The sequence below is a fragment of the Cornus florida genome, unplaced genomic scaffold (genome assembly GCF_030987335.1).
Source record: "Cornus florida cultivar Cherokee Brave unplaced genomic scaffold, ASM3098733v1 CherokeeBrave_3.0.0_Hap2_Chr11, whole genome shotgun sequence".
In the NCBI taxonomy this organism is placed as follows: Eukaryota; Viridiplantae; Streptophyta; class Magnoliopsida; order Cornales; family Cornaceae; genus Cornus; species Cornus florida.
In genome coordinates, this window is record NW_026775581.1 from 37,822,290 (window position 1) to 37,846,840 (window position 24,551).

Consider the following 24,551-nt stretch of genomic DNA (forward strand, 5'->3'; position numbering starts at 1 on the left):
GGTTCTGAAAATTATATTCCATTATGAATAACTTGGCATTTCAGGAAATAAATTAGTATATATCACGATTGGTAAATATGGAATTTGGAAGAATTCAACAAGTTACTAGAGGAAGTGTCTGAATGTTGTTGCGAGAATTTCAAAGGGAAAAAAAAAAAAAAAAAAAAAACGGAGAGTTGTGCCTATAGTGGTCATGTTTAGTAAGTTTTATTCAACCTATTTACAGGTATAGTCATAATTTGCGGAATGCTTGTAACAACTTGTCTGATGTCACTTGTGATTGTGCTGCACTGGGAGAAGAGTTTGGTGTTATCTGCATGCTTTTTAGTATGGTTTGGTTCGGTGGAGATCATGTATCTATCAGCGTGTGTGTTGAATTTTCACAAGGCAGCCTGGTCTATAGTTTCCCTTTTGGCGCTTTTGATGACCATTATGCTTGCCTGGCACTATGGCACCCTAAAAAAGTACAACTTTGATCTAGAGAACAAGGTGTCCTTAAATTGGCTCATAGATCTTAGCCCCGGTTCTGGGGTTTCCAGGGTACCTGGAATTGGCTTCATCTACACTGATATCGTGACGGGGATCCCAGCTTTCTTCTCCCATTTTATTACAAATCTTCCTGCATTTCATCAAGTTCTGATCTTTGTATCCTTCAAGTCTCTGCCAGTGCCTTATGTTCCCCCAAGCCGAAGATATCTTATAGGCAGGGTTGGGCCCAAAGAGTACAAGGTTTACCGATGCATTGTAAGGTATGGATATTGTGATCATTCGAGGGATACAGATGCTTTTGAGGATCATATTATTCACTCGATTGGTGATTTCATTTCCAGGGATGAAAGTGATTTAGAATCCTTGATTTCTTTAGAAGGAAGAATGATTGTCATTGGAAGCCCAACTACAGATGGGAGTGCATTGATTCCTCTAAATGAGACCACACCGGATGTGGTTCCTACATGCCCCGCAAATGATGGGATTCAAAGAAGTCCACTAGGTGAGTCGTTAGAGACTGATTGTGCTCCTATTAAAAGGAAAAGAGTTCGATTTACATTGCCTCCAAGTAGTCCTAAAATGCCGGTTTCTGTCAGGGAGGAACTCCAAGAACTAGTTGATGCCAGGGAAAGTGGCACTGCATATTTCTTGGGCCACTCGCATTTATCTGTGAGAAATAGCGCAAATTTTCTCAAGCGATTCCTTATCGGGACTTACGTTTTTCTTGATAAAAATTGTAGAGAGCCTCCAGTGGCACTGAACATCCCTCATGCTGCTCTTGTCGAGATTGGTATGATCTACACAATATAAAGTATAAATCGTGTGATGGAAAATCGTTTACTGAATGTATAAGAAAAACATGTATTTGTGTACTCTTACTTAATGATAAAAATGAATTTCATTTGATGGTAGCAGACTTCATTGAGTTTGGAATTCCTTCACCACAAACAGATACCTCACTTAGATTAGTGTATTCTGGGGTTTTTTAAATTTTTTTAATCTTATTTGTTTTCCTCCATCCTCCTTTATTTGTTTATTTTTTTTATTGAATTATCTATGTGCTTGCTGGAAGATGGGACTAGAGACTTTATCAAAGTAATTTATGGGACTAGAGACTTTATCAAAGTAATTTAAAATTTCTGAAAATGTTCAAAACCATGTCTAGTGGCATGTAGGATGACTTCGAACAAAAATTATTACTAGCCATCATCGTTATTCTTGTCTTAATCCCCGTATGAATGGAGTCGGCCCTGAATTCTCTTTTTTCATACGCCATCTCATTTATTATATTTAACTTTTTAAAGTCATATCTCATATTTTCATATATGAGTGATCCTATCTTTTTTAGTCACTCCGATCGATCACCCTAACATTCTCATTTCCAACCCTGTGTCTCGTTTCTTCTATGGCAACTAATCTTCCTCTTTGTACCAACGCATCTATAGGTCTTTCTCATTAATGGATGTCACTCTTAGTTTCTCTCTTATGCTTTCATGAGTGATCCTATCTTTTCTAGTCACTCCGATCGATCACCCTAACATTCTCATTTCCGCTACACGTTGTTCTTGTTTCTTTTCTGCTAGTCCGCTACACAAAGTCGTTGTTCTTGTTTCTTTTCTGCTAGTGCCTATGCAAGTTTAGTGGGAAGGGCAATAGCCCATTTGGACCAAAAGCACATTTTTACCAAAGCAAGAGAGTAGAATCTCATTAAATGAAGGAGCAAAGCTCAAACCATACAATGATTTGCAGCTACATGAAAATTTTGAGGAGGAATGCTAGAGTCTCATTAAATGAAAAGAGAAAAGCTCAAACCATACAATAATTTGCAGCTACATGAAATTTTTGAGAAGGTTCCCTATCAAACAACACAATGCATTTCTGCTAACCGGAGGGGACCGGACAACTGTAGCACAGGAGAGGATTTTGATCCCTCTCCCTACCCACTTTGCATAGAAAGGTAGGGTTATTGAGCTAAACCATGCTAATGTACTCCTTCCACAACTGAGTTGTTAAACCCCATTCCACAGCCAATTTGAGTGCCTGTCTAGCAACCATTACCTCTGCCACCGTAGCAAACAAACTGCAGGCCTGTGAATTTCGCCGTCACGGTCTCTAATCACTAACCCTCCTGCCATTGAATCTTCTTCTAAAAAGCTAGCATCAAAATTCAATTTAAAATGAGCCACTACTTGTGGACTCCATCTTGTAGTAAGCAAGCTTTCCACTGCTTTCATTTCCATTGGAATCTGCTGCCAATGATCGTATCTCCTCCCACTGGTTCAGAAAATTGGATAAGATCTCCTTTTCTGAATGTTCTTTCCCTACAAACAGGAACTTAAACTCAACCAATTTTTTCTGCCCTCTGTTGTAGCCCCAAATTCATAACTGATATAAACCAACATAGCTAAAAGCTGCGAGTGAAAGTGGAGTAGTCAAACCAGAGAGGACTCGACTTCCACAGTTTGACTACAATTGCACATTCCAACAGAGCATGTTCAATTATTTCTGTATCAAGACCACACCTCTTAATGTGTGTTTTAATTATTTAATGAATTGTTTGTGTAACTAGATTAATTGTTTAATTTTAAATGTTTAATTATTTAGTTAGATCTTTTATTTATCTTTCTTTTAAGTTTGGATTGGACTCGAAATAGTTAGACCAATTAAGTGAATCTTGAGCTACTTGGATGGAAACCTAGATGGGTGTGGACAATGGACCCATAGTGGTGTGTGTATATATATATATATATATAATTGAGGTGTGTGTATATATATAAATATATATATTATATTATTGTTGTTGTTATTGTTATTATTATTATTATTGTAGTTGTTGTTGTTAATATTATTATTTTTTCTTTTGTCAGACGTGTCGTAGGATTATGGTAATTTAGATATGTAGTGTGTGTGTGTGTATGTATATATAGTTCGTTTAGTGTGAGGGTTTTCATATGTGAAAAACATAGAGAAAGAAAGGGGTTGAGAGAGAGAGAACCGTGAAGAGCAAAAGGAAGTCGAAGCCGCTGTAAACAAGGAAGAAGAGAGAGGGGGTTGTGCGTGGCTGGTAACCGAGGCCAGCAAAGTAGACAACGACTGCCCAAAGGCTGTTGGCGTTGAAGAAACGAATAAAGAAGAAGGAGATTTGGTTTTCGATCCCCCCCCCCCCCCCTGATCATGTGTTCTATACACCTTTAGTATAGCTTTAGGGAATTTTAACGGAGATTTTAATCATATTTGCATGCTTTAAAACATATAGTAATGGGTGCATATGTATGTATATGTGTATGTATATACAAGTATTGAATCTTGTTAATTGATGCATAACTTGGATCTAAATTGCTCTAATGATGTATAATTGCTTTATGATAATGTTAGTAATCATTTGGGACATAGATGCACGCGTTAAGACCTGAAACTAAAGATTTTAGGACTCAAAACGGACCAGATGAGCTGTGTCTGTGTAACGAACCAAACCCGGGGATCCAAATTGCTAACCAGGTCCTTATCCAGACCGGAGGTCACACAAGGGTACTATGGTCATTTCACATCATTATAATGGTTTTAGAGTCCATAAGGGTATAATACTCATTTATTGAGGTTAAATAATGGTTTAGAACCGAAAAGAGCAAAATAGTTATTTAGTACGTTCATTATAGCTTCTAAACTCATCGGAGGTAAAACTATCATTTTCTATGGTCAATCTATGCTTTAGTTGAAGTTGTAATTAGGTAATTAAACTAAAATCTGGGGTCAAACAGTAAATATTAACTCATCTAACTAGTTACATGATTCCATCTAACTGGTTAGATGACTAGTCCAGTGAACATGTCAAAACTGAGGGTCCATCTAACTGGGTAAATGGGTACATCTAACCGGTTAGATAAAGAAATCCATCCAACCCCTATTCTGCCTACCCAACTAACCGATTAGATAGAAGCATCTAACCGATTAAATCGGAGAAACCCATCAAACCCATGCACTGCCCATTCATCTAACCGGTTAGACACCCCCTTCTAACCGTTAGATGATGCCCAGTGGTGAAATATTCGAGATGATCATTTCCCAAACCTATTCAAATGGAGCCCCAAACAACCAAACATGAAAAATAAGGCTCCATGGACATCATCAATCTTAAAACATTTCATTGAATCATCAAAATAACATCATTCATACATCTTTTATGAATTAAAATCACCTTAAAACATTCATACATGTCCAAAAGAATAGGATTACAATTCAAGGCATGCATGGTCATAATACAACGACTTCATAAAGAGTTGACAAAAGAATAAAGTCATTTACATATGGTCAATTATCCCAATGAATGCCTTTATAAAAGATACAAAATGATCGTCATTCTACTCCTGAGCTTATGGGGGTGCAAAATCTACAACATCCTTGCCATGTTCTGAAAATGTTAGAATATAGGGTGAGCACAACAGCTCAATAGAGATAGCCTAAAGTACACCTCTTGTAATCCCGTGAATCACACCCAAAGCATAGGATAACAAGATAAGGGATCATACAATAGGGGGAAAATATCATACATTATACATTGAATTCCGTGCCCTTCAATTAATGAAATGAATGTTTGTACGAAAGCGTAATAAGAAAAATGAAATCGTGAGATACAAAGCCCGACTGGTAGCTCAAGATTTCTCACAGAGACCTGGTATTGATTATGAGGAAACATACTCCCCTGTGATTGATGCAACCACTTTTAGATTCATAATACACTTGGCAGTCACAGAAAGATTGCATCCGCATCTAATGGACGTAGTTACAGCATATTTATATGGATCACTAGATAATGATATTTTTATGAAAATTCCAGAAGGATTTAAAATGCCTGAAACAAAACCATGTAATATGTACTCGATAAAATTACAACAATCCTTGTATGGATTGAAGCAATCAGGACGAATGTGATACAATCGCCTTAGCGATTACTTACTCAAAGAAGGGTATGTGAACAATCACACTTGTCCATGCATTTTTATTAATAAATCAAAATATGGTTTTGTTATTGTTGCAGTATATGTTGATGATCTAAATCTTGTGGGAATATTGGACAAGATCGAAAAGACGACCACTTATTTAAAGAAGGAATTCGAAATGAAAGATCTTGGAAAGACAAAATTCTGCCTTGTCCTGCAGGTTGAATATTTTTCGAGCGGAATTCTCATCCATCAATCAACATATACAAAAAAGATTCTGAGACATTTTCATATGGATAAAGCCTATCCATTAAACTCTCAAATGATTGTTCGATCACTTAACATCAAGAAAGATCATTTTCGTCCTCGAAAGGATGATGAAGAACTCTTTGGTCCTGAAGTGCCCTATCTCAGTGCGATTGGTGCTCTTTTGTATCTGGCAAATTGCACAAGACCTGATATAATTTTTCCAGTCAATTTATTAGCACGGTACAGTTCTGCACCAACTCGCAGACATTGGAATTGAATCAAACACATATTGCGATATCTTCGTGGCACAACTGATATGGGATTGTTTTATTCAAAAGCATCAAATTCTCAATTAGTTGGATACGCAGATGCCGGCTATCTCTCTGACCCACATAAAGCTTATTCACAAACAGGATATGTGTTTATCTATGGTGGCATTGCTATATCATGGCGATTTATGAAACAGACAATGATTGCAACTTCTTCAAATTATTCTGAGATATTCGCAATTCATGAGGCAAGCAGGAAATGCATTTGGTTGAGGTCAATGATCCAACATATTCGAACAATATGTGGTCTTTCATCAATGAAAGATAGCCCAACAATATTATATAAAGATAATGTGGCATGCATTGCACAGATGAAAGAAGGATATATTAAAAGTGACAGAACCAAGCATATCTCACCAAAATTCTTTTATGCACGTGAACTCCAGAAAATGGGTGATATTGATATTTAGAAGATACGTTCACGTGAAAATCTAGTAGATTTATTCACTAAAACGCTTCCAACTACAACATTCAAGAAGTTGGTGCACAACATTGGAATGCGTCAACTAAAAGATCTTCAGGGTTAAACTAATGAGGGGAAGCAATTGATCAAAGAGGTATTGGCATGCTGTACTCTTTTTCATTCGTCCAGGTTTTGTTCCACTGGGTTTTCCTCACAAAGTTTTAATGAGGTAGTTTTTAATCTATTTAATACCATTTTTCAAATACACAAAAATACTGTACACTTTTTCCTTCGTTAGGGTTTTGTCCCACCGAGTTTTCCTTAGCAAGATTTTAACAAGGCATATTCTTAGTCTAGTATTGTGGACCCCAATGGGGAGTGTTATATATATCTATATAAGTGTGTGGGATCCCCAAATATATAAATCATCCAAGAGATCTTCCATGAAATCACATTTTTGAGGCTTATAAGAGAAGATACCATAAGTGGCGTACATGGGAAGCTTGATTTGAAGCCTATAAATAGGCCTTATGTATGTACTGATTTTGAGTGCACTAAATGAGAAAGCTTTCCCCTCTCTCTCTCTCTCTCCTCTGAAAGGCTTTTTTCATTCCTTTAATAAAATTACTCTATAAATATATATATATATATATATATATATACATATATATTTATTACAGATTTGTATGTTTTTTTTTTTGAAAGGTGAAGCAATTGTAAATTTTGTTTGAAATGTACAAGGCCCAAATAAATCCCAAGCTAAAGGATTACAAAAGTGACCCAATGAAAATTAAACGAAGCACAATATCAGCCGAACATAACCCAACCCATCTAATACCCTACCCAGGTCTAGGCCCAAAACAACATAGCCATTGATAATGCCTTGTTGACATAATCAATGGATATAACTTACAAAAGTGACCCAATGAAAATTAAACGAAGCACAATGTCAGCCGAACATAACCCAACCCATCTAATGCCCTACCCAGATCTAGGCCCAAAACAACATAGCCGTTGATAATGCCTTATGTTGACATAATCAATGGATATACCATACAATCCGGTGGTCAATAATAAACGTGCTCGCGAAGACAGCCTATCGAAGCATTAGACGGTGGCTTCTGGTTGTTGTGGTGGTGGACGGTGCCGTGGAAGGTTTTCCCACTCAGTGAGGAGATCAGAGGGCACTTCATTGACTGAAAGTGTGGAGAGCTTTTCAAAGACAGTGGATTGTATTATCCTCGATCATCACCGTATTCTGTAACGATCGATGAAAGATTCGAGCATTTCGCTCGCTCTAGATGTAATAAACTGTCGATGAAACAGCAATTTTGTAAATTAAACTCCAAGGAGTGTTTCCCATCCAGTGGAAGCTAGCCCAAGTGACGAAACATCACAATTAGAGCTTTGTGTGTAAAATCAACACATATTCTAGATTCCGCTGCAGATGGGTGAGACTTATAAGCAAGAAAATAATATATGTGAGTAGTTTTCTGGGATTTCACCACACAACAAACAAATATTTTGGGAGTGGGATATTCAAGAATGAGGTACATTTATTGTCCAAAGTTAGGAGTTTTGATTTCACTGCTATCCAGAGGATGAGGGAATTCCTTGGAGCAGCCTTAGATTTCCATATCAAGTTGAACCAGGGTACATTTGGTAGTTGGCCACTGATGTGGGCAAGGGTATGCTTCCTGTTGGTAAAGGAAGCCATCAGTATGTATCATTCCTGTGTGGTGAAGGTGAAGGGATCTGGCCAGCTCGGGGAGGAGGATGGTAATGGGATGTGGAAGGGACCATGTTTCACCATCAATAAAGTGGCTAACTTTAGTATCAAGTCGGATATTGCTTCCCAAAATGAGCTAATAATTCTCAATTCTGCATGAAATAGGGCCAAGGGGAAACCAATTGTCCTTCTAAAATTATCTATCCTTGCCATTGCCAATTATGTGCCTAATGAGTTTCTTTGTGAGTGGACGGAGCTGCAGGATCTTCCTCTAACTCCAGGAGTAAGACTGTGGAATGAACAAACTAATAAATTGGGAATTTGGGACAGAGTACTAAATTGGGAAATTGGGGATTAGTTTGTTTGCTTCATAGTCACACTTTTTCCATTGGAACTTGGGATATTGTACTCGCTACTCATTTGAGTTTAAAATTGTTTAGTGAATTGTTGTCAAGCTTGAAAATTCTTACAGATTGTTCGTATGAATCTCATTTTTTATAGAATGTAGCATGTCCTTGCATAGGCTAATTGGTTGACTATTGTAGCATTTGAAATCCCCAAAAGCTGATTGTTGAGTGTTTCATTGCTGTTACGCTATAAATGTGAATTACCTCCATATTTAATCCCCTATTGGAACGCGGTTTCACAATGAACTCCACCACCATAATGCTACCATGTTTGAGTGAACACCTCCCTCGCGGGCATTAGAGCTGCCACCAATTCAACCACGGCTCGGCCATTTGTCACCCCAAAACCTGCAACACACGTCCCTACCTACACGACATAGCCACATTCCTCCCGGCACCGACACGACCACCGACTCCCCTTCCAGTGCCATAACTACCAAAGAAAAGGAAAATTGTGCAGAAGTATTGTGCATTCCCTATCTGTTAGTAGCAAACAAACAAAAAACATTATGATCCGTATGGGCCATATGTATAGGCCACGGAGAGTCAAAACACTCCCTCTGTTGCATAAACATTTGTCCTGAGAGGGGGACTTGAAATGGAGGCCACAATGTCCTCCTACTAAAGGCCATAAAAGTCCATCTGGACTAATGTGAAAAAAAAAAAACGCAACTTGACTTGACTGGCTAGGCCTGCATCTTTTTTCAATACATGGTCAGTTTCAATCCAATTGCTCTGCTAGACGCAGCCGATCTATCTAACAGCTACAGAATCACATTAATTCCATAAGGGACTGTTAATCCACATTAATCCCATAATGGACTGCTTACATAATCACATTAATCCACGTTAATCCCATAATGGACTGCTTATTCACCTTGGATTCGTTCTGACAACCAATCTGTCAACCACTTCTTGATTCGTTGGTTTTTATTTGTCCTGTACTAGCACTTTGTGGTATGTCAACCACTTCTTAATTTGTCCTGTAGCACTTATCTTAGTCACCATATCTAATGCAAGATGATATGTGTGAATGATGCAAAAAGAAAAACACTAAGGAAAAAAAAAAATTAATGTGATACCCTCGCAAAATTATTTATCACACAGATTCTCTTATAGATATACGTGTAGAACACTTACACAGAACACTTGTGAATAAACAAATATATAAAGACTGTTGAATGCGGCTAACTCTAAGCACTCTAGAGCTATTGACACATAATAAACAAATAAATAAAGAATGTTGAATGCGGTAACTTTAAGCACTCTAGAGCTATTGACACGTATCGATGCACATGGTTTGTATTGTCAGACCTTGTATGTGTATAGAGAGCGAGCTTGTTCCTCACTTACTTTTACCTGACGCCAAAAAAAAAAAAAAAAAAAAACGTAATTACCTCAAGTAACTGCTCGTCATGAGACAACTTAGGTGTTATTGGATAATTCAAATCAACACTTAATTCTAGACAAATTAAGCACTTATTAAATTAAGTGTATTTAATAATGTAATTTGAATATCACTTAAAGGAGATAGTACTTATCATTGAAGGTTAAACCGTAAGAATTAAAAAAAATAAAAATATGTCATATGTACTTAAAAACTTTACGTTTTACACTTAAAAGGAATAGTAATATTTAAATCCTAAGTGATAGATATGTCATATGTATATATATAAACTGTAGCCATTGGTGAGCTTATTCTTTAAAGAAGTATTTTAATTGTCATATGAAATCATTTTATTAAAGAAATGAACACGTACATCCGATCTAGGCCCTGCATCCTTTTTCAATCATTTTATGTTTACATGCACGGGAAATAGTAAAGAAATATCTTATAAGGTTTTATGCTTTGTGGAAAATTACAAAGCATATGGTAAAAGTTAAAATAAATAAATAACACTAATAAAAGTTATATATATACGTGTGTAATATATTCATCTTCGATCATATTACCACGTATAAGATTATAATAAGAACTAAAACATCAAAGATTAAGTGATTTATGTTTAAGCGATAGTTATATCCATCCAAAGAGATATAATAGTTGCTTGTGATTACATGGTGAAACTAGCTATAAAATAAAGTTTATGGCACTAATCAAGAGAACAATACCATAAAATCTAACAAAAAATAATAATTAAAAAGAAAGTGGGAGAAGAAATGAATTGAAAGAAGTTTAGGAATAGAAGAAAGCTAAATTATTATTAATTGTTTTTTTCCAAATTTAAATTAGAGAAGATTTGGAGAGGTAAATTATTTTTAGAAAAGAAGTTTAGGAATAGAAGAAATAGAATTATAAAGAAGAAGTAGGAAAAAATTAAATTTATATATTAAAGATTTATTATTAATAAAAAGAGATAGAGATAGAGATATAGATAGAGATAGAGATAGAGATAGAGATAGATCATTTTTATTACTCCGTATTATTTTTAGGAGAGTGATTGACAATTAATGTTTGTTTAGGGTTAGTTGACAACCCGCGCTTTTTCAGTACTTAACTTCTGTAACTGCGATTTCATATTTAATTATTCTGTTCAGTTCAATAAATAAATATTGTCTGATTTATAATCAATTATGTTGATAATTCTTTAATTGTTTTTTGATAATTAACGTCCATAAAAGACGCACTTCTATCATAATCTCCAACTACAATACATAGACAGTTTAGAGAGAGAGAGAGTCACAATCTCGCGTTTCTTTTCGAATATTTTTCTTCATCACAATGTCGCCCCTTGCTGATCTAATGCACTTGAATCTCTCTGATACCACTGAGAAAGTCATTGCAGAGTACATATGGTTTGTTAATTCTCACAAATCTCTCTTTTGTTCAATTTTTGTGATTTTCTTCTATGTTGGTAGGTATTTCGTGTATCAATAATATACATACGCATCAATACGTATATGTCTTTCTATTTGGAACTTGTTAGATTTTCATTAATGGTTTTTTTTTATTATTATTTTAAATCCTAATCTCATGAGTTCTTCGTTTTATCCATCTATCTGTGCTGGCAGTGTTTACTGGATTTTTATTTATAAAAATAATAGTAATAATAATAAATTAGTATTTTCGATCATTAATATATATATATATACATATATATATATATATATATATATATATATATATATGTTTAGAAGATTAGGATTGCAAATGAAATTATAAGAGAAAAATTAGGATTGGCGAAGAAAAAGTAAGAGATATTAGAATTACTTGGTTTGGACACGAGGGAGTCTGAAATTTGTTTAGTTTATATTATCTAAAAATTAATGCAAAAAAATTAAATACTGATTGATAATTTGTTTTGACATATAAAATAATTTTAATAAATTGCAAAGCTTTATCATAGTTTTGATTTTTAGAAAAACAATTTTAAGAGAAATGGAAAAAAATATATATATACAAATCGTTTTTGTTTTATAACCTAAAATGAATTTTTTATCAAAAAGAATGAGATTAGGTAAATAAGAGAGGATTTTGTACTAGCCTAGGGTCAAACAATAACTTGATGAAAAAGATTTTTATTATTCTTTCTTCTTGTTTCCAATTTGGAGAAAGATTGTGGAGATGAGGTAAAAAATTATGTGCAAAAGAGTGTTTATGAGAGAAATATTTTATAATTAATAAAAGAGATGACTAAATGATCTAAGACGTAATATTTTTTTTCTAAGTAATTTTTCTTATTTTTAGTTATATATATTTATATATTTATGAAATTTTAACATTGCGCCCGAAATTACAAAAATATTTCTTTTGCCCTCCATACAGATGATGATGATCACTATACTTATATGTCATCCTATTTGGAACTTTTTATTGATGAGTTTTTGGTTCATATACTTTTGAAATTTTAACATTGTTCCTCTGAAATTACAAAAATATTTCGTCTACCCCATACATAGGGATTGAGGCAATAATGATGATGATCATCATCTATACTTATATATCATCCTATTTGGAACTTGTTATTAATGAGTTTTTCGTTTATATACTTTTGAAAGTTGAACATTGCCCCCTAAAATTATAAAAATATTTCTTTTGCCCCCTATACATAAGGATTGAGGCAACAATGATGATGATCATCTATACTTATATGTTATCCTATTTAGAACTTGTCATTGATGAGTTCTTCATTAATATACTTATGAAATTTTAACATTGCACCCCTGAAATTATAAAAATATTTCTGAGGCAACAATAATGTTGATAATGAATATCTATACTTATATGTCATCCTATTTGAAACTTGTTATTAATGAGGTCTTTGTTCTATCTACTACCTCCGTTCCAGAAAAAAGTGTCGCTAATGGGAAACCGTGTCAGTTCAATTTGTGAGAGTCACGATTTCCTAAAAGTGATATTTTTTATGGGACGGATGGAGTATTTAACTGCTGGCCTTTTTAATGGATTTATTAAATAATAATAATAATAATAGTAGTAGTAAATTATTTTTGTTGATATTTGTGTCTTAATCATTGAACAGGATTGGTGGGTTTGGAACGGACCTTAGAAGCAAAGCTAGGGTAATACTTTTTTACATCTATAATTACATGTTTGTGTGTGTATATGTGTGATTTTTCTCTTTTTTAGGTCTTATTTTGCTTATTGATCTATTTTTGCCATAAATATATATATATATATATATATATAGACACTCCCTGTAGTAGTTACTGATGCTTCAAAGCTTCCAAAGTGGAACTATGATGGTTCTAGCACAGGCCAAGCAACTGGTGAAGACAGTGAAGTAATCTTACAGTATGTCTTGCTTCATTTCACTACATAATTGTTAGTTTCATTCCTTTTTTCTTTTTTTCTTTTTTTTTGTAAAATTAACATTTATTGATCTCTCAAAATAGTCCTCAGGCAGTATTTAAGGACCCATTCAGGAGAGGCAACAACATTCTTGTAAGTGCATGCTATTTCATCAATTAATTGATTTATCAAATAATTGAGAGAAAAGTTAATAATTGCTAAATTTGTGTTCATGTATATATTTTTTGGTACTTTTTATTAATATTTACAGGTGATGTGTGATGCTTGCACTCCGGCCGGTGAGCCCATTCCAACTAACAAGAGGTATAATGCTGCAAAGATATTCAACCAACCTGATGTTGTTGCTGAGGAACCTTGGTAAGTTCCGGTTTGTTTTTATTCAAGTGTTCATCAAAAGAAATTTCAATCTTTTTGTTTGTGTAATTTATGCTTTTAAGTTTTTATGATTTCCTTTTGTAATGATAGTTCTTCCAACTCAATTACTAACTAAAACAATTTTTTAAAAACAGGTATGGTATAGAACAAGAGTATACCTTATTGCAGAAAGAAACAAAATGGCCCGTTGGGTGGCCTCTTGGAGGTTATCCTGGACCTCAGGTAATTGAGTACGTTTTTCCTTCTCCGGTGATTTTTCTAGTACTTTCCTTTCTTCCATGCATAATCACCGGAATGATTTTTCTAGTTTGTTTTGATCTTATGCACAAAATGAAACCCTAGATTAAATATAACAACATTCATCTAAATACAACTCTAGAATTTCATAAAACATACATACAATGTATATCAACCACAAAGAACACAAGATACATAAAAAATATAAACATAAGGCAACCATTACCTCACTAGAGAATTGTATATCTAGAAACCTCAAAGAAATAAAAGCAAATGTGAAACCAAGGTAAGGTGTGGAAGACAAGGATGGTACCCACGGTTGGTTGCCCTAGTCTTTCAGCACCTCCGTAGGGATGAGGTTGACCCAGAGGTCTTACACACCACAGTGGATCATCAGGACATCATCATTTCTCCACATTGAAGTAGATTGCAATTTTATTCGATCTAAAGTTGACTCGAATGAGATTGCTAAACTTTTTATCATTGAAATTTTATTTTTGGGTGCATCCAACATTACATATCATTCAACTTTTTCATCATTGGTCACCACTTGAGCCACTGGAATAGAATGAGATAGCGGGACAGCAACTAGTTTCTGCCCCTGAAGGGATGGAGCGACAAAAGTTTTGAGAATTTAAGAAAAGGTCACAGCAAGACGAGTCATTTATGATTACCATAAACGACTTCCCCTTCTACCAAGGAGCATGTTCCTTTGGTTTGTTTAGTTGGTTGGAACTCGTTGTGCATATTCTTTTTATTTATAAAAGCTTACCCTTTTAACAAAAAATATATATATATATACATGTCTTATGTGTCAAGTGGAAGTGCAGTGATCAAACTTTGTGGATGTTAATTCTTTATATGACCAATATTGGACTTTCTTAAAGTGAACCTAATGTTGGTTAAGCATAGTGACTTAAAATGGTTCTTCAGGGAACACTTCTTTGTGAGTTTCAATATGATCCCATTTTACATCATCCAACAAGAAGATATTGCCTCCTTTCTTAACAAATTACACGTACGCTTCACATATGATCGGTTCAATCATGTTCCGAAATAACCCTATTATCATTATGCCGGTGTTAGTGTGTCAGTATTGTTCTGAAATAGAGGTTGGATAAAAATTTGTGTTGTGAAAGAGCCTGAAATGATCGAACCTCGTTTGTTGTGTAATGTCATTGCTGTTTGTATCTGAATATAGCAGAATTATTTGTGTTTGGTGTGACAGGGTCCCTATTATTGTGGGATCGGCGCTGACAAAGCCTTTGGCCGTGACATTGTTGATTCTCATTACAAGGCCTGTCTTTATGCCGGAATCAACATCAGTGGCATCAACGGAGAAGTGATGCCAGGCCAGGTAAAAATCGATTCGTGGTTATTAATCTATTCCATTTTTCTTTCCTCCTTGCGTTCACATTCATGTTGCATTATGAAATACATATTATGTTTATGGTTCTTTCCCTTTCAATGCCTCTTCGTCTATCGTACAGTGGGAATTCCAAGTTGGCCCTGCCAAGGGCATCTCTGCTGGGGACGAGCTATGGGTGGCTCGCTATATTCTGGAGGTACTTATTAAAATAATCAGTTGTACGTCAAATACAAGAAAAAGTATTGATCTATGTAATGGTATGTGAAGTATAAACTAAACCTTATGATACATTTTTCTGAATTAACAGAGGATAACAGAGATTGCCGGAGTGGTTGTTTCTTTTGACCCGAAACCTATTCAGGTTAGTACCTTTATCCTGGAGATCCCTCTCCATTCGTATAAAGTCTATTATAAGCACTTCAACCGAACCGTTCTTCGCCATTGTATTATTGTAGATCTTTTTATTTTGTTTCATTTATATGCATTGTCTTCTGTGTTGCTAGGGTGACTGGAATGGAGCTGGTGCTCACACGAATTACAGGTATTATTCATCTCTTCTTCCTTTTTCTTTAGAAATGTTGAATAATTCTCTTCCTCTCTATCTTTTTTCTTTAGAAATGTTGAATAATCATTTTATTTTTTCTGTGTTGGTATCAGTACCAAGTCCATGAGAAGCGATGGAGGATTTGAAGTTATAAAGAAGGCCATTGAAAAACTAGGGTTGAAGCACAAGGAACATATTGCTGCTTACGGAGAAGGCAATGAGCTCCGTCTTACTGGAAAACACGAAACAGCTGACATCAACACCTTCTTATGGGTAAAGAAAGATTTTGTCTATTATATAGAAGTCATCTTAATTCTGTTTGGTTGTTATGGTGATGAATCATGAATTCTTTTCCTTCCTCTCTCTCTTGTCCAATGTATCACATTTTCATAAAATTCGAAAGCATCATTGGTTGGAAACTTTTTTTCCATTTTTTTTTTTCTTTTTCTTTTCATGATACTCATAGTCGTATACATGCATTGTTTATTGATAGGGAGTGGCAAATCGCGGAGCATCGGTTAGGATTGGCCGGGAGACGGAGAAAGCAGGAAAAGGTTATTTCGAGGATCGAAGGCCTGCATCAAACATGGATCCTTATATTGTTACTTCCATGATTGCAGAGACAACCATCCTCTGGAAACCATAAAGCCAGAGACAACCGACTCTGCATTCCCTGTTTACTAGTTTGTTCTTGCGTGTTTGGGGCAGGTATTGCCTATTTATTACTTTACCTCTGTCTGGATGACAAATAAACAAGTGATAAGTGAGACTTTTTTTTCATGAATGGGTTGTCTATCATAGCCAAAATATGAAACAATCAAGTACTACAAGGCTAAAAAGAGATGAGCAATCTTTCTAACTCCAAACCCACCCTGTTGATGAGGAGTGGTCACCCTAGACCACGTAGTGAATTCTCTTCACCCCCTCTTCATGACTAAAAATGAAACACTTCGGGTGTAAAATTTTGATATCAACATCGCCTAGCTCTAGCTCTAGCTCAAGTGGTAGCACCTCTTCCTTCACAGGTTGAGGGTACGTTTGAGTCGCTAATGAATCAATAATTGGTGGGTATGTATTATTTTCTATGAAGAAAATAGTTGGCTTTAATGTAAGTGATCAAGACACAGAATTGCATTATAGCCATAGAAGACCTTGACTATGATTTCTGTCATTTCCTTTCCCGGAAAAATGAGATGTACGAGGCTATAAATGATCGAGTTTGACACTATAACGTGATTTCTTCATTTCCTTTCTTTTTTCGGAAAAATGAGATGTACGAGGCTATAAATGATCGAGTTTGACACTACAACGTGATTTCTGTCATTTCCTTTTCCGGAAAAATGAGATGTACGAGGCTATAAATGATCGAGTTCGACACTCCAACAAATTAGGCCAGAGATGAGGTGTGCCATGACTTTTCTAGTTTCATTTTCCATTCATTTTGGCATAGTGGCACATGATCAGATTATTAAGGTTTGTCCATATAATTAAATTTTAATTTGACTTCACAAAAATGTAGGAGCAGAGGAAAAGGAAAAACAAAAACACAAAAAGGGAAAAAGAAAACAAGAAATAAAAAGATGAAAAGAAATAAAATATATTAAGTAATCATATGGTGGTCCATTTATATTCTTAACCTAATTAGCTAAATTGTGTATTATGAGTCAAAATCAATTGGCATATTATTTTGATTTTTATGATGCAATTAATTAAAATTATTTATCATGTGATCGATCTACATGTCTCCCCACTTGATATTAATGGCTATTATTAGTCAATGGTCAATTGGCTTGAAATTGGTGACCAATTAAAAAACTCCTCATTTTTCCACATGCTTTGGTAAATCCAATCAAGTAAGCTTGCCAGCATCAATTCTAATTCTAGTCCCCTCTTATACGTTATAGATTTATGGTCTTTTAACTTTTTATAATTCAATCCTCAATTGTGACATCTAAGGCACTATTAATACTTTTTTAATTCCCTATTTTACGTTAAAGACTTCCTTCATTTGAATGATACTTGCAGTAAATTTCAATGAAGAATGCATGTCTCAAAAGAAACTTTGACATTGGACTTGACTAGTGATTTAAAGAATATAGGAATATAATATATATGTATAATATATTATATTGGAATATATATTATAATATATTATATCTTTTAGCTTTTTCTAATTCAATAGTCAATTGTGAAATCTAAGGCACTATTAATACTTTTTAAATTTCCTATTATGCGTTAAAGACTTCTTTCATTTGAATGATACTTGCAGGAAATTTTTATGAAGAATGCATGTCTAAAAGGAAACTTTGACATTGGACTTGACTAGTGATTTAAAGATAAGATATTGAAATATAATATATATGTATACTATACATATATATTATATTCCAATAAAGATGAGATGTATGAGGTCCTAGATGAGTTTGAGGTGCATCTTGACTTCTAGTTTCATTCACTTTCGATTGTCATAACATATGTAGTTGTAAAATTATATAAACAATCTTACACATAAATTAGAATCTTAAATCGATCTGTTATAAGAAAGAAACTAAGAGCATAATACATGACCTTTAATTTATATTTCAACAATTTACATATTAAAACTATTTATGTTGACAAGGTCACAATAATAACAAAAATATGAATTTACAATGAATAGAGAACATGTATAAAGATTAGTTTCTCAATATTTATAATTAGAAAAAAAAAAAAAAAAAAAAAAAAAAAAAAAAAACACACACATTTGTCATTAGAAACAACATAATTCACATGGTTTGTTCTTGTGAGTTTGGGGCAGGTATTGCCTATTTATTACTTTAGCTGTGTTTGGATGACAAATAAACAAGTAATAAGTGACTTTTTGTTTTTTCATGAATGGGGTGTAAAGCATGAAACAATCAGTACAACGCTAAAAAGAGATTAAATTTTTTTTTTTTGGAATAGATTTTCTTTTTTAAGTAAAATATTTTTTTATTTTTACTTTTTATGTGTTTGGAGAAGGTTTAGTTCATCGAGCGGGGCGCGTAAAATAACTTACCGAAAATTGATGGATAAGTTATTATTATTAAGTTTTAATATTTTTTTTCTTCGTATAAATTTTAGACAATCAAACACCAAAAAATAAATGTATAATTTTTGAAAAATATATATTTTACATTCAAACAAAGGAGGCCTTTTTTTTTTTTGGTTCAATGTTGATTCTAAATCTTCTGACAGATGGAGGAAGATTAAACTCTAAGAGCCCAAAAATACCTCAAAGCTAGGGTTGAGGGATAGGTGACATTTTAATTGTAGGAATTATTATACTTGTTCATGTGTTATAAGACACATTTTGGTCTCAAAAACTTCCAACTCTTTAGGGTTGAGGTATAATGTGCAACAGGAGAATTTTGTGCAAACAACCCTTTCTCTTTTTTGTTCGAAGGTATAAAAAAAAATTGAGAATAAGAATGGGAATGTTATTTATTTATTTATTTATTTTCATACTAATATTTTTTAGGGTAAAGTACAACCACACCCCTTGAGGTTTGACAAAAAGACACTCAGAACAAACTTACCTGTTTTTTGGACGAAGACACCCCCTGAAGGTTCAAAAATGGACAAAGACACCCCTTTAAGTGAAAATTTGACCAAATTACCCTTTGACCGTTTAGGAGACTTTTTTTACTTTACAATTTAATAAATTGGATCAATATATCCTCATGAACAATTTATGCATAAAAAAAAGTTTAAAAAAAAAAAAAAAATTTATACTGTTCACTTTTTTTTTTTTTTACTTTATAAATGTCCCAATTTCTTAAAAATGTAGACGTATAAAATGATTTTTTGATCCAATATATATATTTCAAATAAATTATATTTTGTTATTACTTCTTTTCTTTCTCTTTTTTATTTTTAAATTAAGATGTTTAATTCTTTTGTCTAAAAAAATTAAACTAATCTCTTTTCCTTAAAAATAAAAAATATGGTACTAGTAAGTACTAGTACCAAGCATCTTAATTTAAAAATAAAAAAGAGAAAGAAAAGAAGTAATAACAAAATATAATTTATTTGAAATATATGTATTGGATAAAAAAATCATTTTAAATGTCTACATTTTTAGGAAGTAAGAAGTTGGGACATTTATAAAGTAAATAACAAAAAAAAAAAAAAAAAGTGAACAATATAAAGTTTTTTTTTATGCATAAATTGTTCATGAGGGTAGATTGGTCCAATTTATTAAATTGTAAAATTAAAAAAGTCTCATTAACGGTCAAAGGGTAATTTGGTCAATTTCCCATGTAAAAGTGTGTCTTTGTCCATTTTTGAAACTTCAGGGGGTGTCTTTGTCCAAAAAACAGGTAAGTTTTCTTTTAATGTCCTTTTACCAAATTTCAGGAGTGTGACTATATTTTACCCTATTTTTTAATTCTGTAACATCTTTGACAAGATACTAATAATAATAAATGTAATGCGGCCCAGCAACTACATTCTCTTCTAAACAAAAAAACCTTTTAATGTTGAGAGTTGAGACATTTGATGTCATAATATCTCTGTCAAGTTAAGTTAAATTTGGTCCAAATGGCAAATCTCTTTGTTAAGAGTTAGAAGGATAGACTATGAGTTTATATAGATACATCGATATGGTAAATTTTTAAAAAAATAGCATACGGGAGCCATGATTTGAATTCTAGGAGCATGGTGGGAATTTTTTTATAAAAAAAGAAAATAAGAAGAAAAAGGTAAAGAAAAATGAATTTTGTAGGAAACAAATTAGAGTATGATTAAATAAAAGGAATTTAACCTTTTTAAAAAGGTAAGTAAAGAAATTTAAAGAGAAAAAGATAAAAAAATAGAAAAAAATTTAAAAAAATTTGGAAACTAATAATTTTAGAGAGTATAATATACAAATTTCTATATATATATATATATATATATATATAAATCATATATATACATATGGTTGGCCAGACAGCTACAGTAGGAATGGCAAATTTTTTTAATATATATATGTATATAAATTATTTTTTGGTTAATTTTTTAAAAATATTATGAATCTAAATACAATCATTAATATAACATAAAAGTTGGTTTCATAACAAATAAACACAAGCATCCCTAGTCATCACTTAACAAAATTAAAACTTTTTTTTTAACAATTATACTATGTTATTATTATTGAAAAAGTTGCATTTTAATGTTCAAACTTTTTTTAAATATATTATGAATTATTCGATAAGTGTCGGATACGCAATCGAAATATTTGAAAAATATCTGAGAAGATAAATGTTAGAAATTAATTAATATTTTTAAAAAAAATTATGGATAAGTTTAAAAAGTATCGGATACGTATTTGCAAGTATCTGTGAAGCATTGGTACCCAACACGTATCTTATACGGGTAAGTTACTCTTCTAGAAGTATCCACACTTCTTATGTTAAGAGTTATGATACAATGGCTTAGGATTTTAGCAAATGTTGGGCCTAATTCATCCAAGGAGTTAGGGCCAAAAAATTTGATATTTTTTTTATTATACCCTAAAAATATAATTGTTTTGCAAATAGGTTCGACTTTTGGTCTCAAAATTCATACAAATTTCAATTGGCCCTCCCAAAATTTTCAAAACACTTATGTATAAAAAAATAATGGAAATAAATTTAACCTGCATTTTTCAAAATTAAATTTTAACTCGAATCTTTTTAGCCTTTACTTTTGAAGTCCAATATTGGGAAACAAAATTTTAAGTTCATTATTATTATGGTAGACTTTACTGTAATATATCATTACAACATTTACAATAATATAGGCAAATGCATCGATGATTTGAATTCAAAAAAAAAAAAAAGAAAAAAAGAACTTTTACTAACATGTTTTTACGGTTTGGTGTAAGCCCCAGAGTTCGAGCCATCTATCCTCCCCTTCTTGCTCTAACCACTAACTTCTAACTCCACTAACCGTTGCAAGGACAATAAATAAATAAAAATAAAAAAGGGTGGTAAATTATATATACCTCTCACAAATTGGAATCAAAGTACTATAATTCCCTTTTTTTCAAATTTTAAAATTTAACAATTGTTTTTCTTCACCACTCCTCTAATTACATGTCAATCACTGATTTCAACTCTGTGTTTTTTTTGGCAAATCTTGCTTCTCTATTTATTTTGATTCTATTTTTCTAATTTTTTAATTACATTTTACTCAATACATATTACCAAGACTAATATTTAATATATATATATATATATTAAAATTGATTTATAAAATTTTCAAAATTTCAATTCAGCCGATTTAAAAATTCATGGCTGCCCCTTGATCCTAGCCTCAGGTTACGATTCACATGGGTCCCACTTTGCATCCCAAAGCTTAAAACACTAGGAAAGGGCATTTGGGCCAATCATTGAACTTTTTGTTAAGGGTAAATTACTACGACCTCCTTTAGCTATATTACCCACGGATAAAAATTTTAACAAAATTACTCTGCCACCCCTTTTAAAGTTAAAACTGTTAACTTCTGTAATGAAAGTACAAGAATGCCCTTGAGCTATATTACCCACTGTTGTTTATTCTAATGTGTATATATATGTATATTTAATGGATTTAATAAATTTTAAATTCTTCATATAGTAATTGAAAGATACAATAAATATTAATTTAGTTTTCCAAGTTTGTTAATTAATTTCTGAAAATTTAACACTTAAAAATAAAATTATGTGATCATAAAATTTAACTTTTAAAGCTTGTTTGATAAAAAAAAATTAATTTAAGCTATATGTACATATTAGATCAATTAAAATTTAAAATATTAAGGGCATTTGGGTTTGAAACTTTATGGTTCAAAATTCTATTTCACAGGAATAACAAAGTTAATTTTATCATTTTGTATTGTATAAGGGTATTTTTGAAATTTTAAAATCACTAATTAACGGCAGGGCTGTTAGAGTTAACTCAACTAAACTTGAGGGGAGGTTAACCAACAAAAATTCACAACTTAAAATTGAGAGTAATTAAGGTAAAATCTAGAGGAGGTTAGAATAATTTACCCTTTTATTAAGGGACAAATGCAAAAAACACCCCTAAAATATACTCTGCATAACACTTCTACCCCTTATTTGAAAAAGTGTGCAAAAAACACCCATAATCTTTTCACATTGTGCAAAAATATCATCAGACATAAATTAGTATTGTAATACCCGTTTTGCTTTTTTACTCTTCCAAAAATGCCTAAGGAAGTATATATGATACTAATCTCATAGTACATGGATGTTATGTACACATTATTATTATTATTATTATTATTATTATATATATATAAAACTTTTTTCTCTATATATATCTCTAAACATTTTTTAAAAAAAACTTTAAGAATTTGTAAAACAAGGATTTGAATTTTTTGATATTTCAGTTTACTTTTATCTACTAAAATTTTTTATTTTATTTTATTTATTTTTCGTACCAACACTGTTAAATAAAAATAATAATAATAAAAAAAAGAATAAAACTTTTCCAATATCAGTGTGCACTAGTTTTCGAAGTTTGGAGTAGATTTATTTTCTTTAGTTTACACTTTATTTTCATTTTTTATTTTCTATATTTATATTTACTTTTCTTTTTATTTTCTATTTTTATCTTTTACTTGTCCATTGTCGGCGTCCTCCAACTATGTTATTTCGACCATTTTATAAAATTATTTATTTTTATATATTTTATAAAATGTTCAATATAGGTAATTTAGTCAACTTAGGGTTTAAATTTGTACCTGATTGAACCTTTAAGAGTGCTTTTTGCACGTGAGAGACATCCTCTAATAGTGTTATTTTCGATCATTTTACAAAATTATTTATTTTTATATATTTTATAAAATAGTTCAGTAAGGGTAATTTAATCAACTTAGGGTTTAAATTTGTCAGAAGAACTTATTTGAACCAAATTGAAACTTTAAGGGTTTTTTTTACACATAAAAATGTGGTATGCATTGTAAGCATACTTTAAGGATATTTTTTTAACCTTTTTATTAAATAATCCCAATTTCATATAAAATAGTGTGGACTTTCAGGCTATGTTTCATTTTCTTCCGGGTATTTATGCCAAACACACATTTTTTATCACTTTTCATCACCTTTCCTTTTCTGCCTTTTCCATTGCACCAAACTGACCTTCAAACAATCCAGCAAAGAGGAGATTTCATTTCAAATTTTCAACCAAAGTGCTTGGGAGGGAACTGGCTTTAATTTACTCCCCTCTGTTTTTTCATTTCCTTTCTTTATTTGGTAACGCAAAAGCAGCATTAGAGCATCTCTAATGCTAAAACTTATTTTCGCATGCCAAATTTATATTTTGACAGGTGTGATAGTGCCAAAATGCTACTCCATTCGTCCCAATATAAGTGTCACTTATGGGGAGTAGTAATTTTTAAGGGGACATGTGGGACCATGTATTGTCTGTCTGAAAAATTATTAAGTTGCCCTTTTAAATTTCGAATATTAAAGTTTGAAATTTAAACTTAAAGGATATTTTTGGAATGATGTGAAATATATTGTTTGAAAAAGGAAAGTTGACACTTATTTTGGGACAGACAAAAAAGGAAAACATGACATTTATTTTTGGACGGAGGGAGTACATTTTAACCATTCTGCTCCAATGGTACATTTAACGTAAAATGTTATTTTTTAACACAACCACTGTTGTTTTTCAATTATCATTCCCACCGTTCATATTTGTAGGCACATTCCAAAT

At 32.5% G+C, this 24,551-nt stretch overlaps 2 protein-coding genes across 3 annotated transcripts in view; both read left to right on the plus strand.

The window, feature by feature from the left end:
- The window catches only part of LOC132285899 (potassium transporter 10-like), a 72,074-nt gene extending 70,488 nt beyond the window's left edge, over nucleotides 1-1,586 (plus strand). Inside the window, exons 10-11 of one of the 2 annotated variants that reach the window (XM_059788129.1) lie at nucleotides 227-749; nucleotides 831-1,586. In XM_059788129.1, the coding sequence (XP_059644112.1) occupies nucleotides 227-749; nucleotides 831-1,299 (992 nt within the window). In that variant the 3' untranslated portion in view covers nucleotides 1,300-1,586. Of the gene's footprint in view, nucleotides 1-226 lie in introns of both variants that reach the window. The other variant, XM_059788128.1, reaches the window with a different exon arrangement.
- Nucleotides 1,587-11,265: 9,679 nt separating this feature from the next.
- On the plus strand, nucleotides 11,266-16,559 carry LOC132284330 (glutamine synthetase nodule isozyme-like). Its single transcript, XM_059786421.1, has 12 exons — nucleotides 11,266-11,339; nucleotides 13,025-13,064; nucleotides 13,193-13,296; nucleotides 13,398-13,446; nucleotides 13,565-13,671; nucleotides 13,824-13,911; nucleotides 15,155-15,283; nucleotides 15,417-15,491; nucleotides 15,603-15,656; nucleotides 15,799-15,836; nucleotides 15,953-16,112; nucleotides 16,333-16,559. The coding sequence occupies exons 1-12, from the start codon at nucleotides 11,266-11,268 to the stop codon at nucleotides 16,483-16,485; spliced, it is 1,071 nt and encodes a 356-aa protein (XP_059642404.1). The 3' UTR covers nucleotides 16,486-16,559.
- The last annotated feature ends 7,992 nt before the right edge of the window (nucleotides 16,560-24,551 follow it).

Coding starts and splice junctions, on each gene's coding strand:
- LOC132284330 (XM_059786421.1), top strand. CDS start 11,266: ATGTCGCCCCTTGCTGATCTAATGCACTTGAATCTCTCTGATACCACT. Junction 13,065..13,192: donor ACCTTAGAAGCAAAGCTAGG/GTAATACTTTTT, acceptor ATATATATATAG/ACACTCCCTGTAGTAGTTAC. Junction 13,447..13,564: donor GGAGAGGCAACAACATTCTT/GTAAGTGCATGC, acceptor TAATATTTACAG/GTGATGTGTGATGCTTGCAC.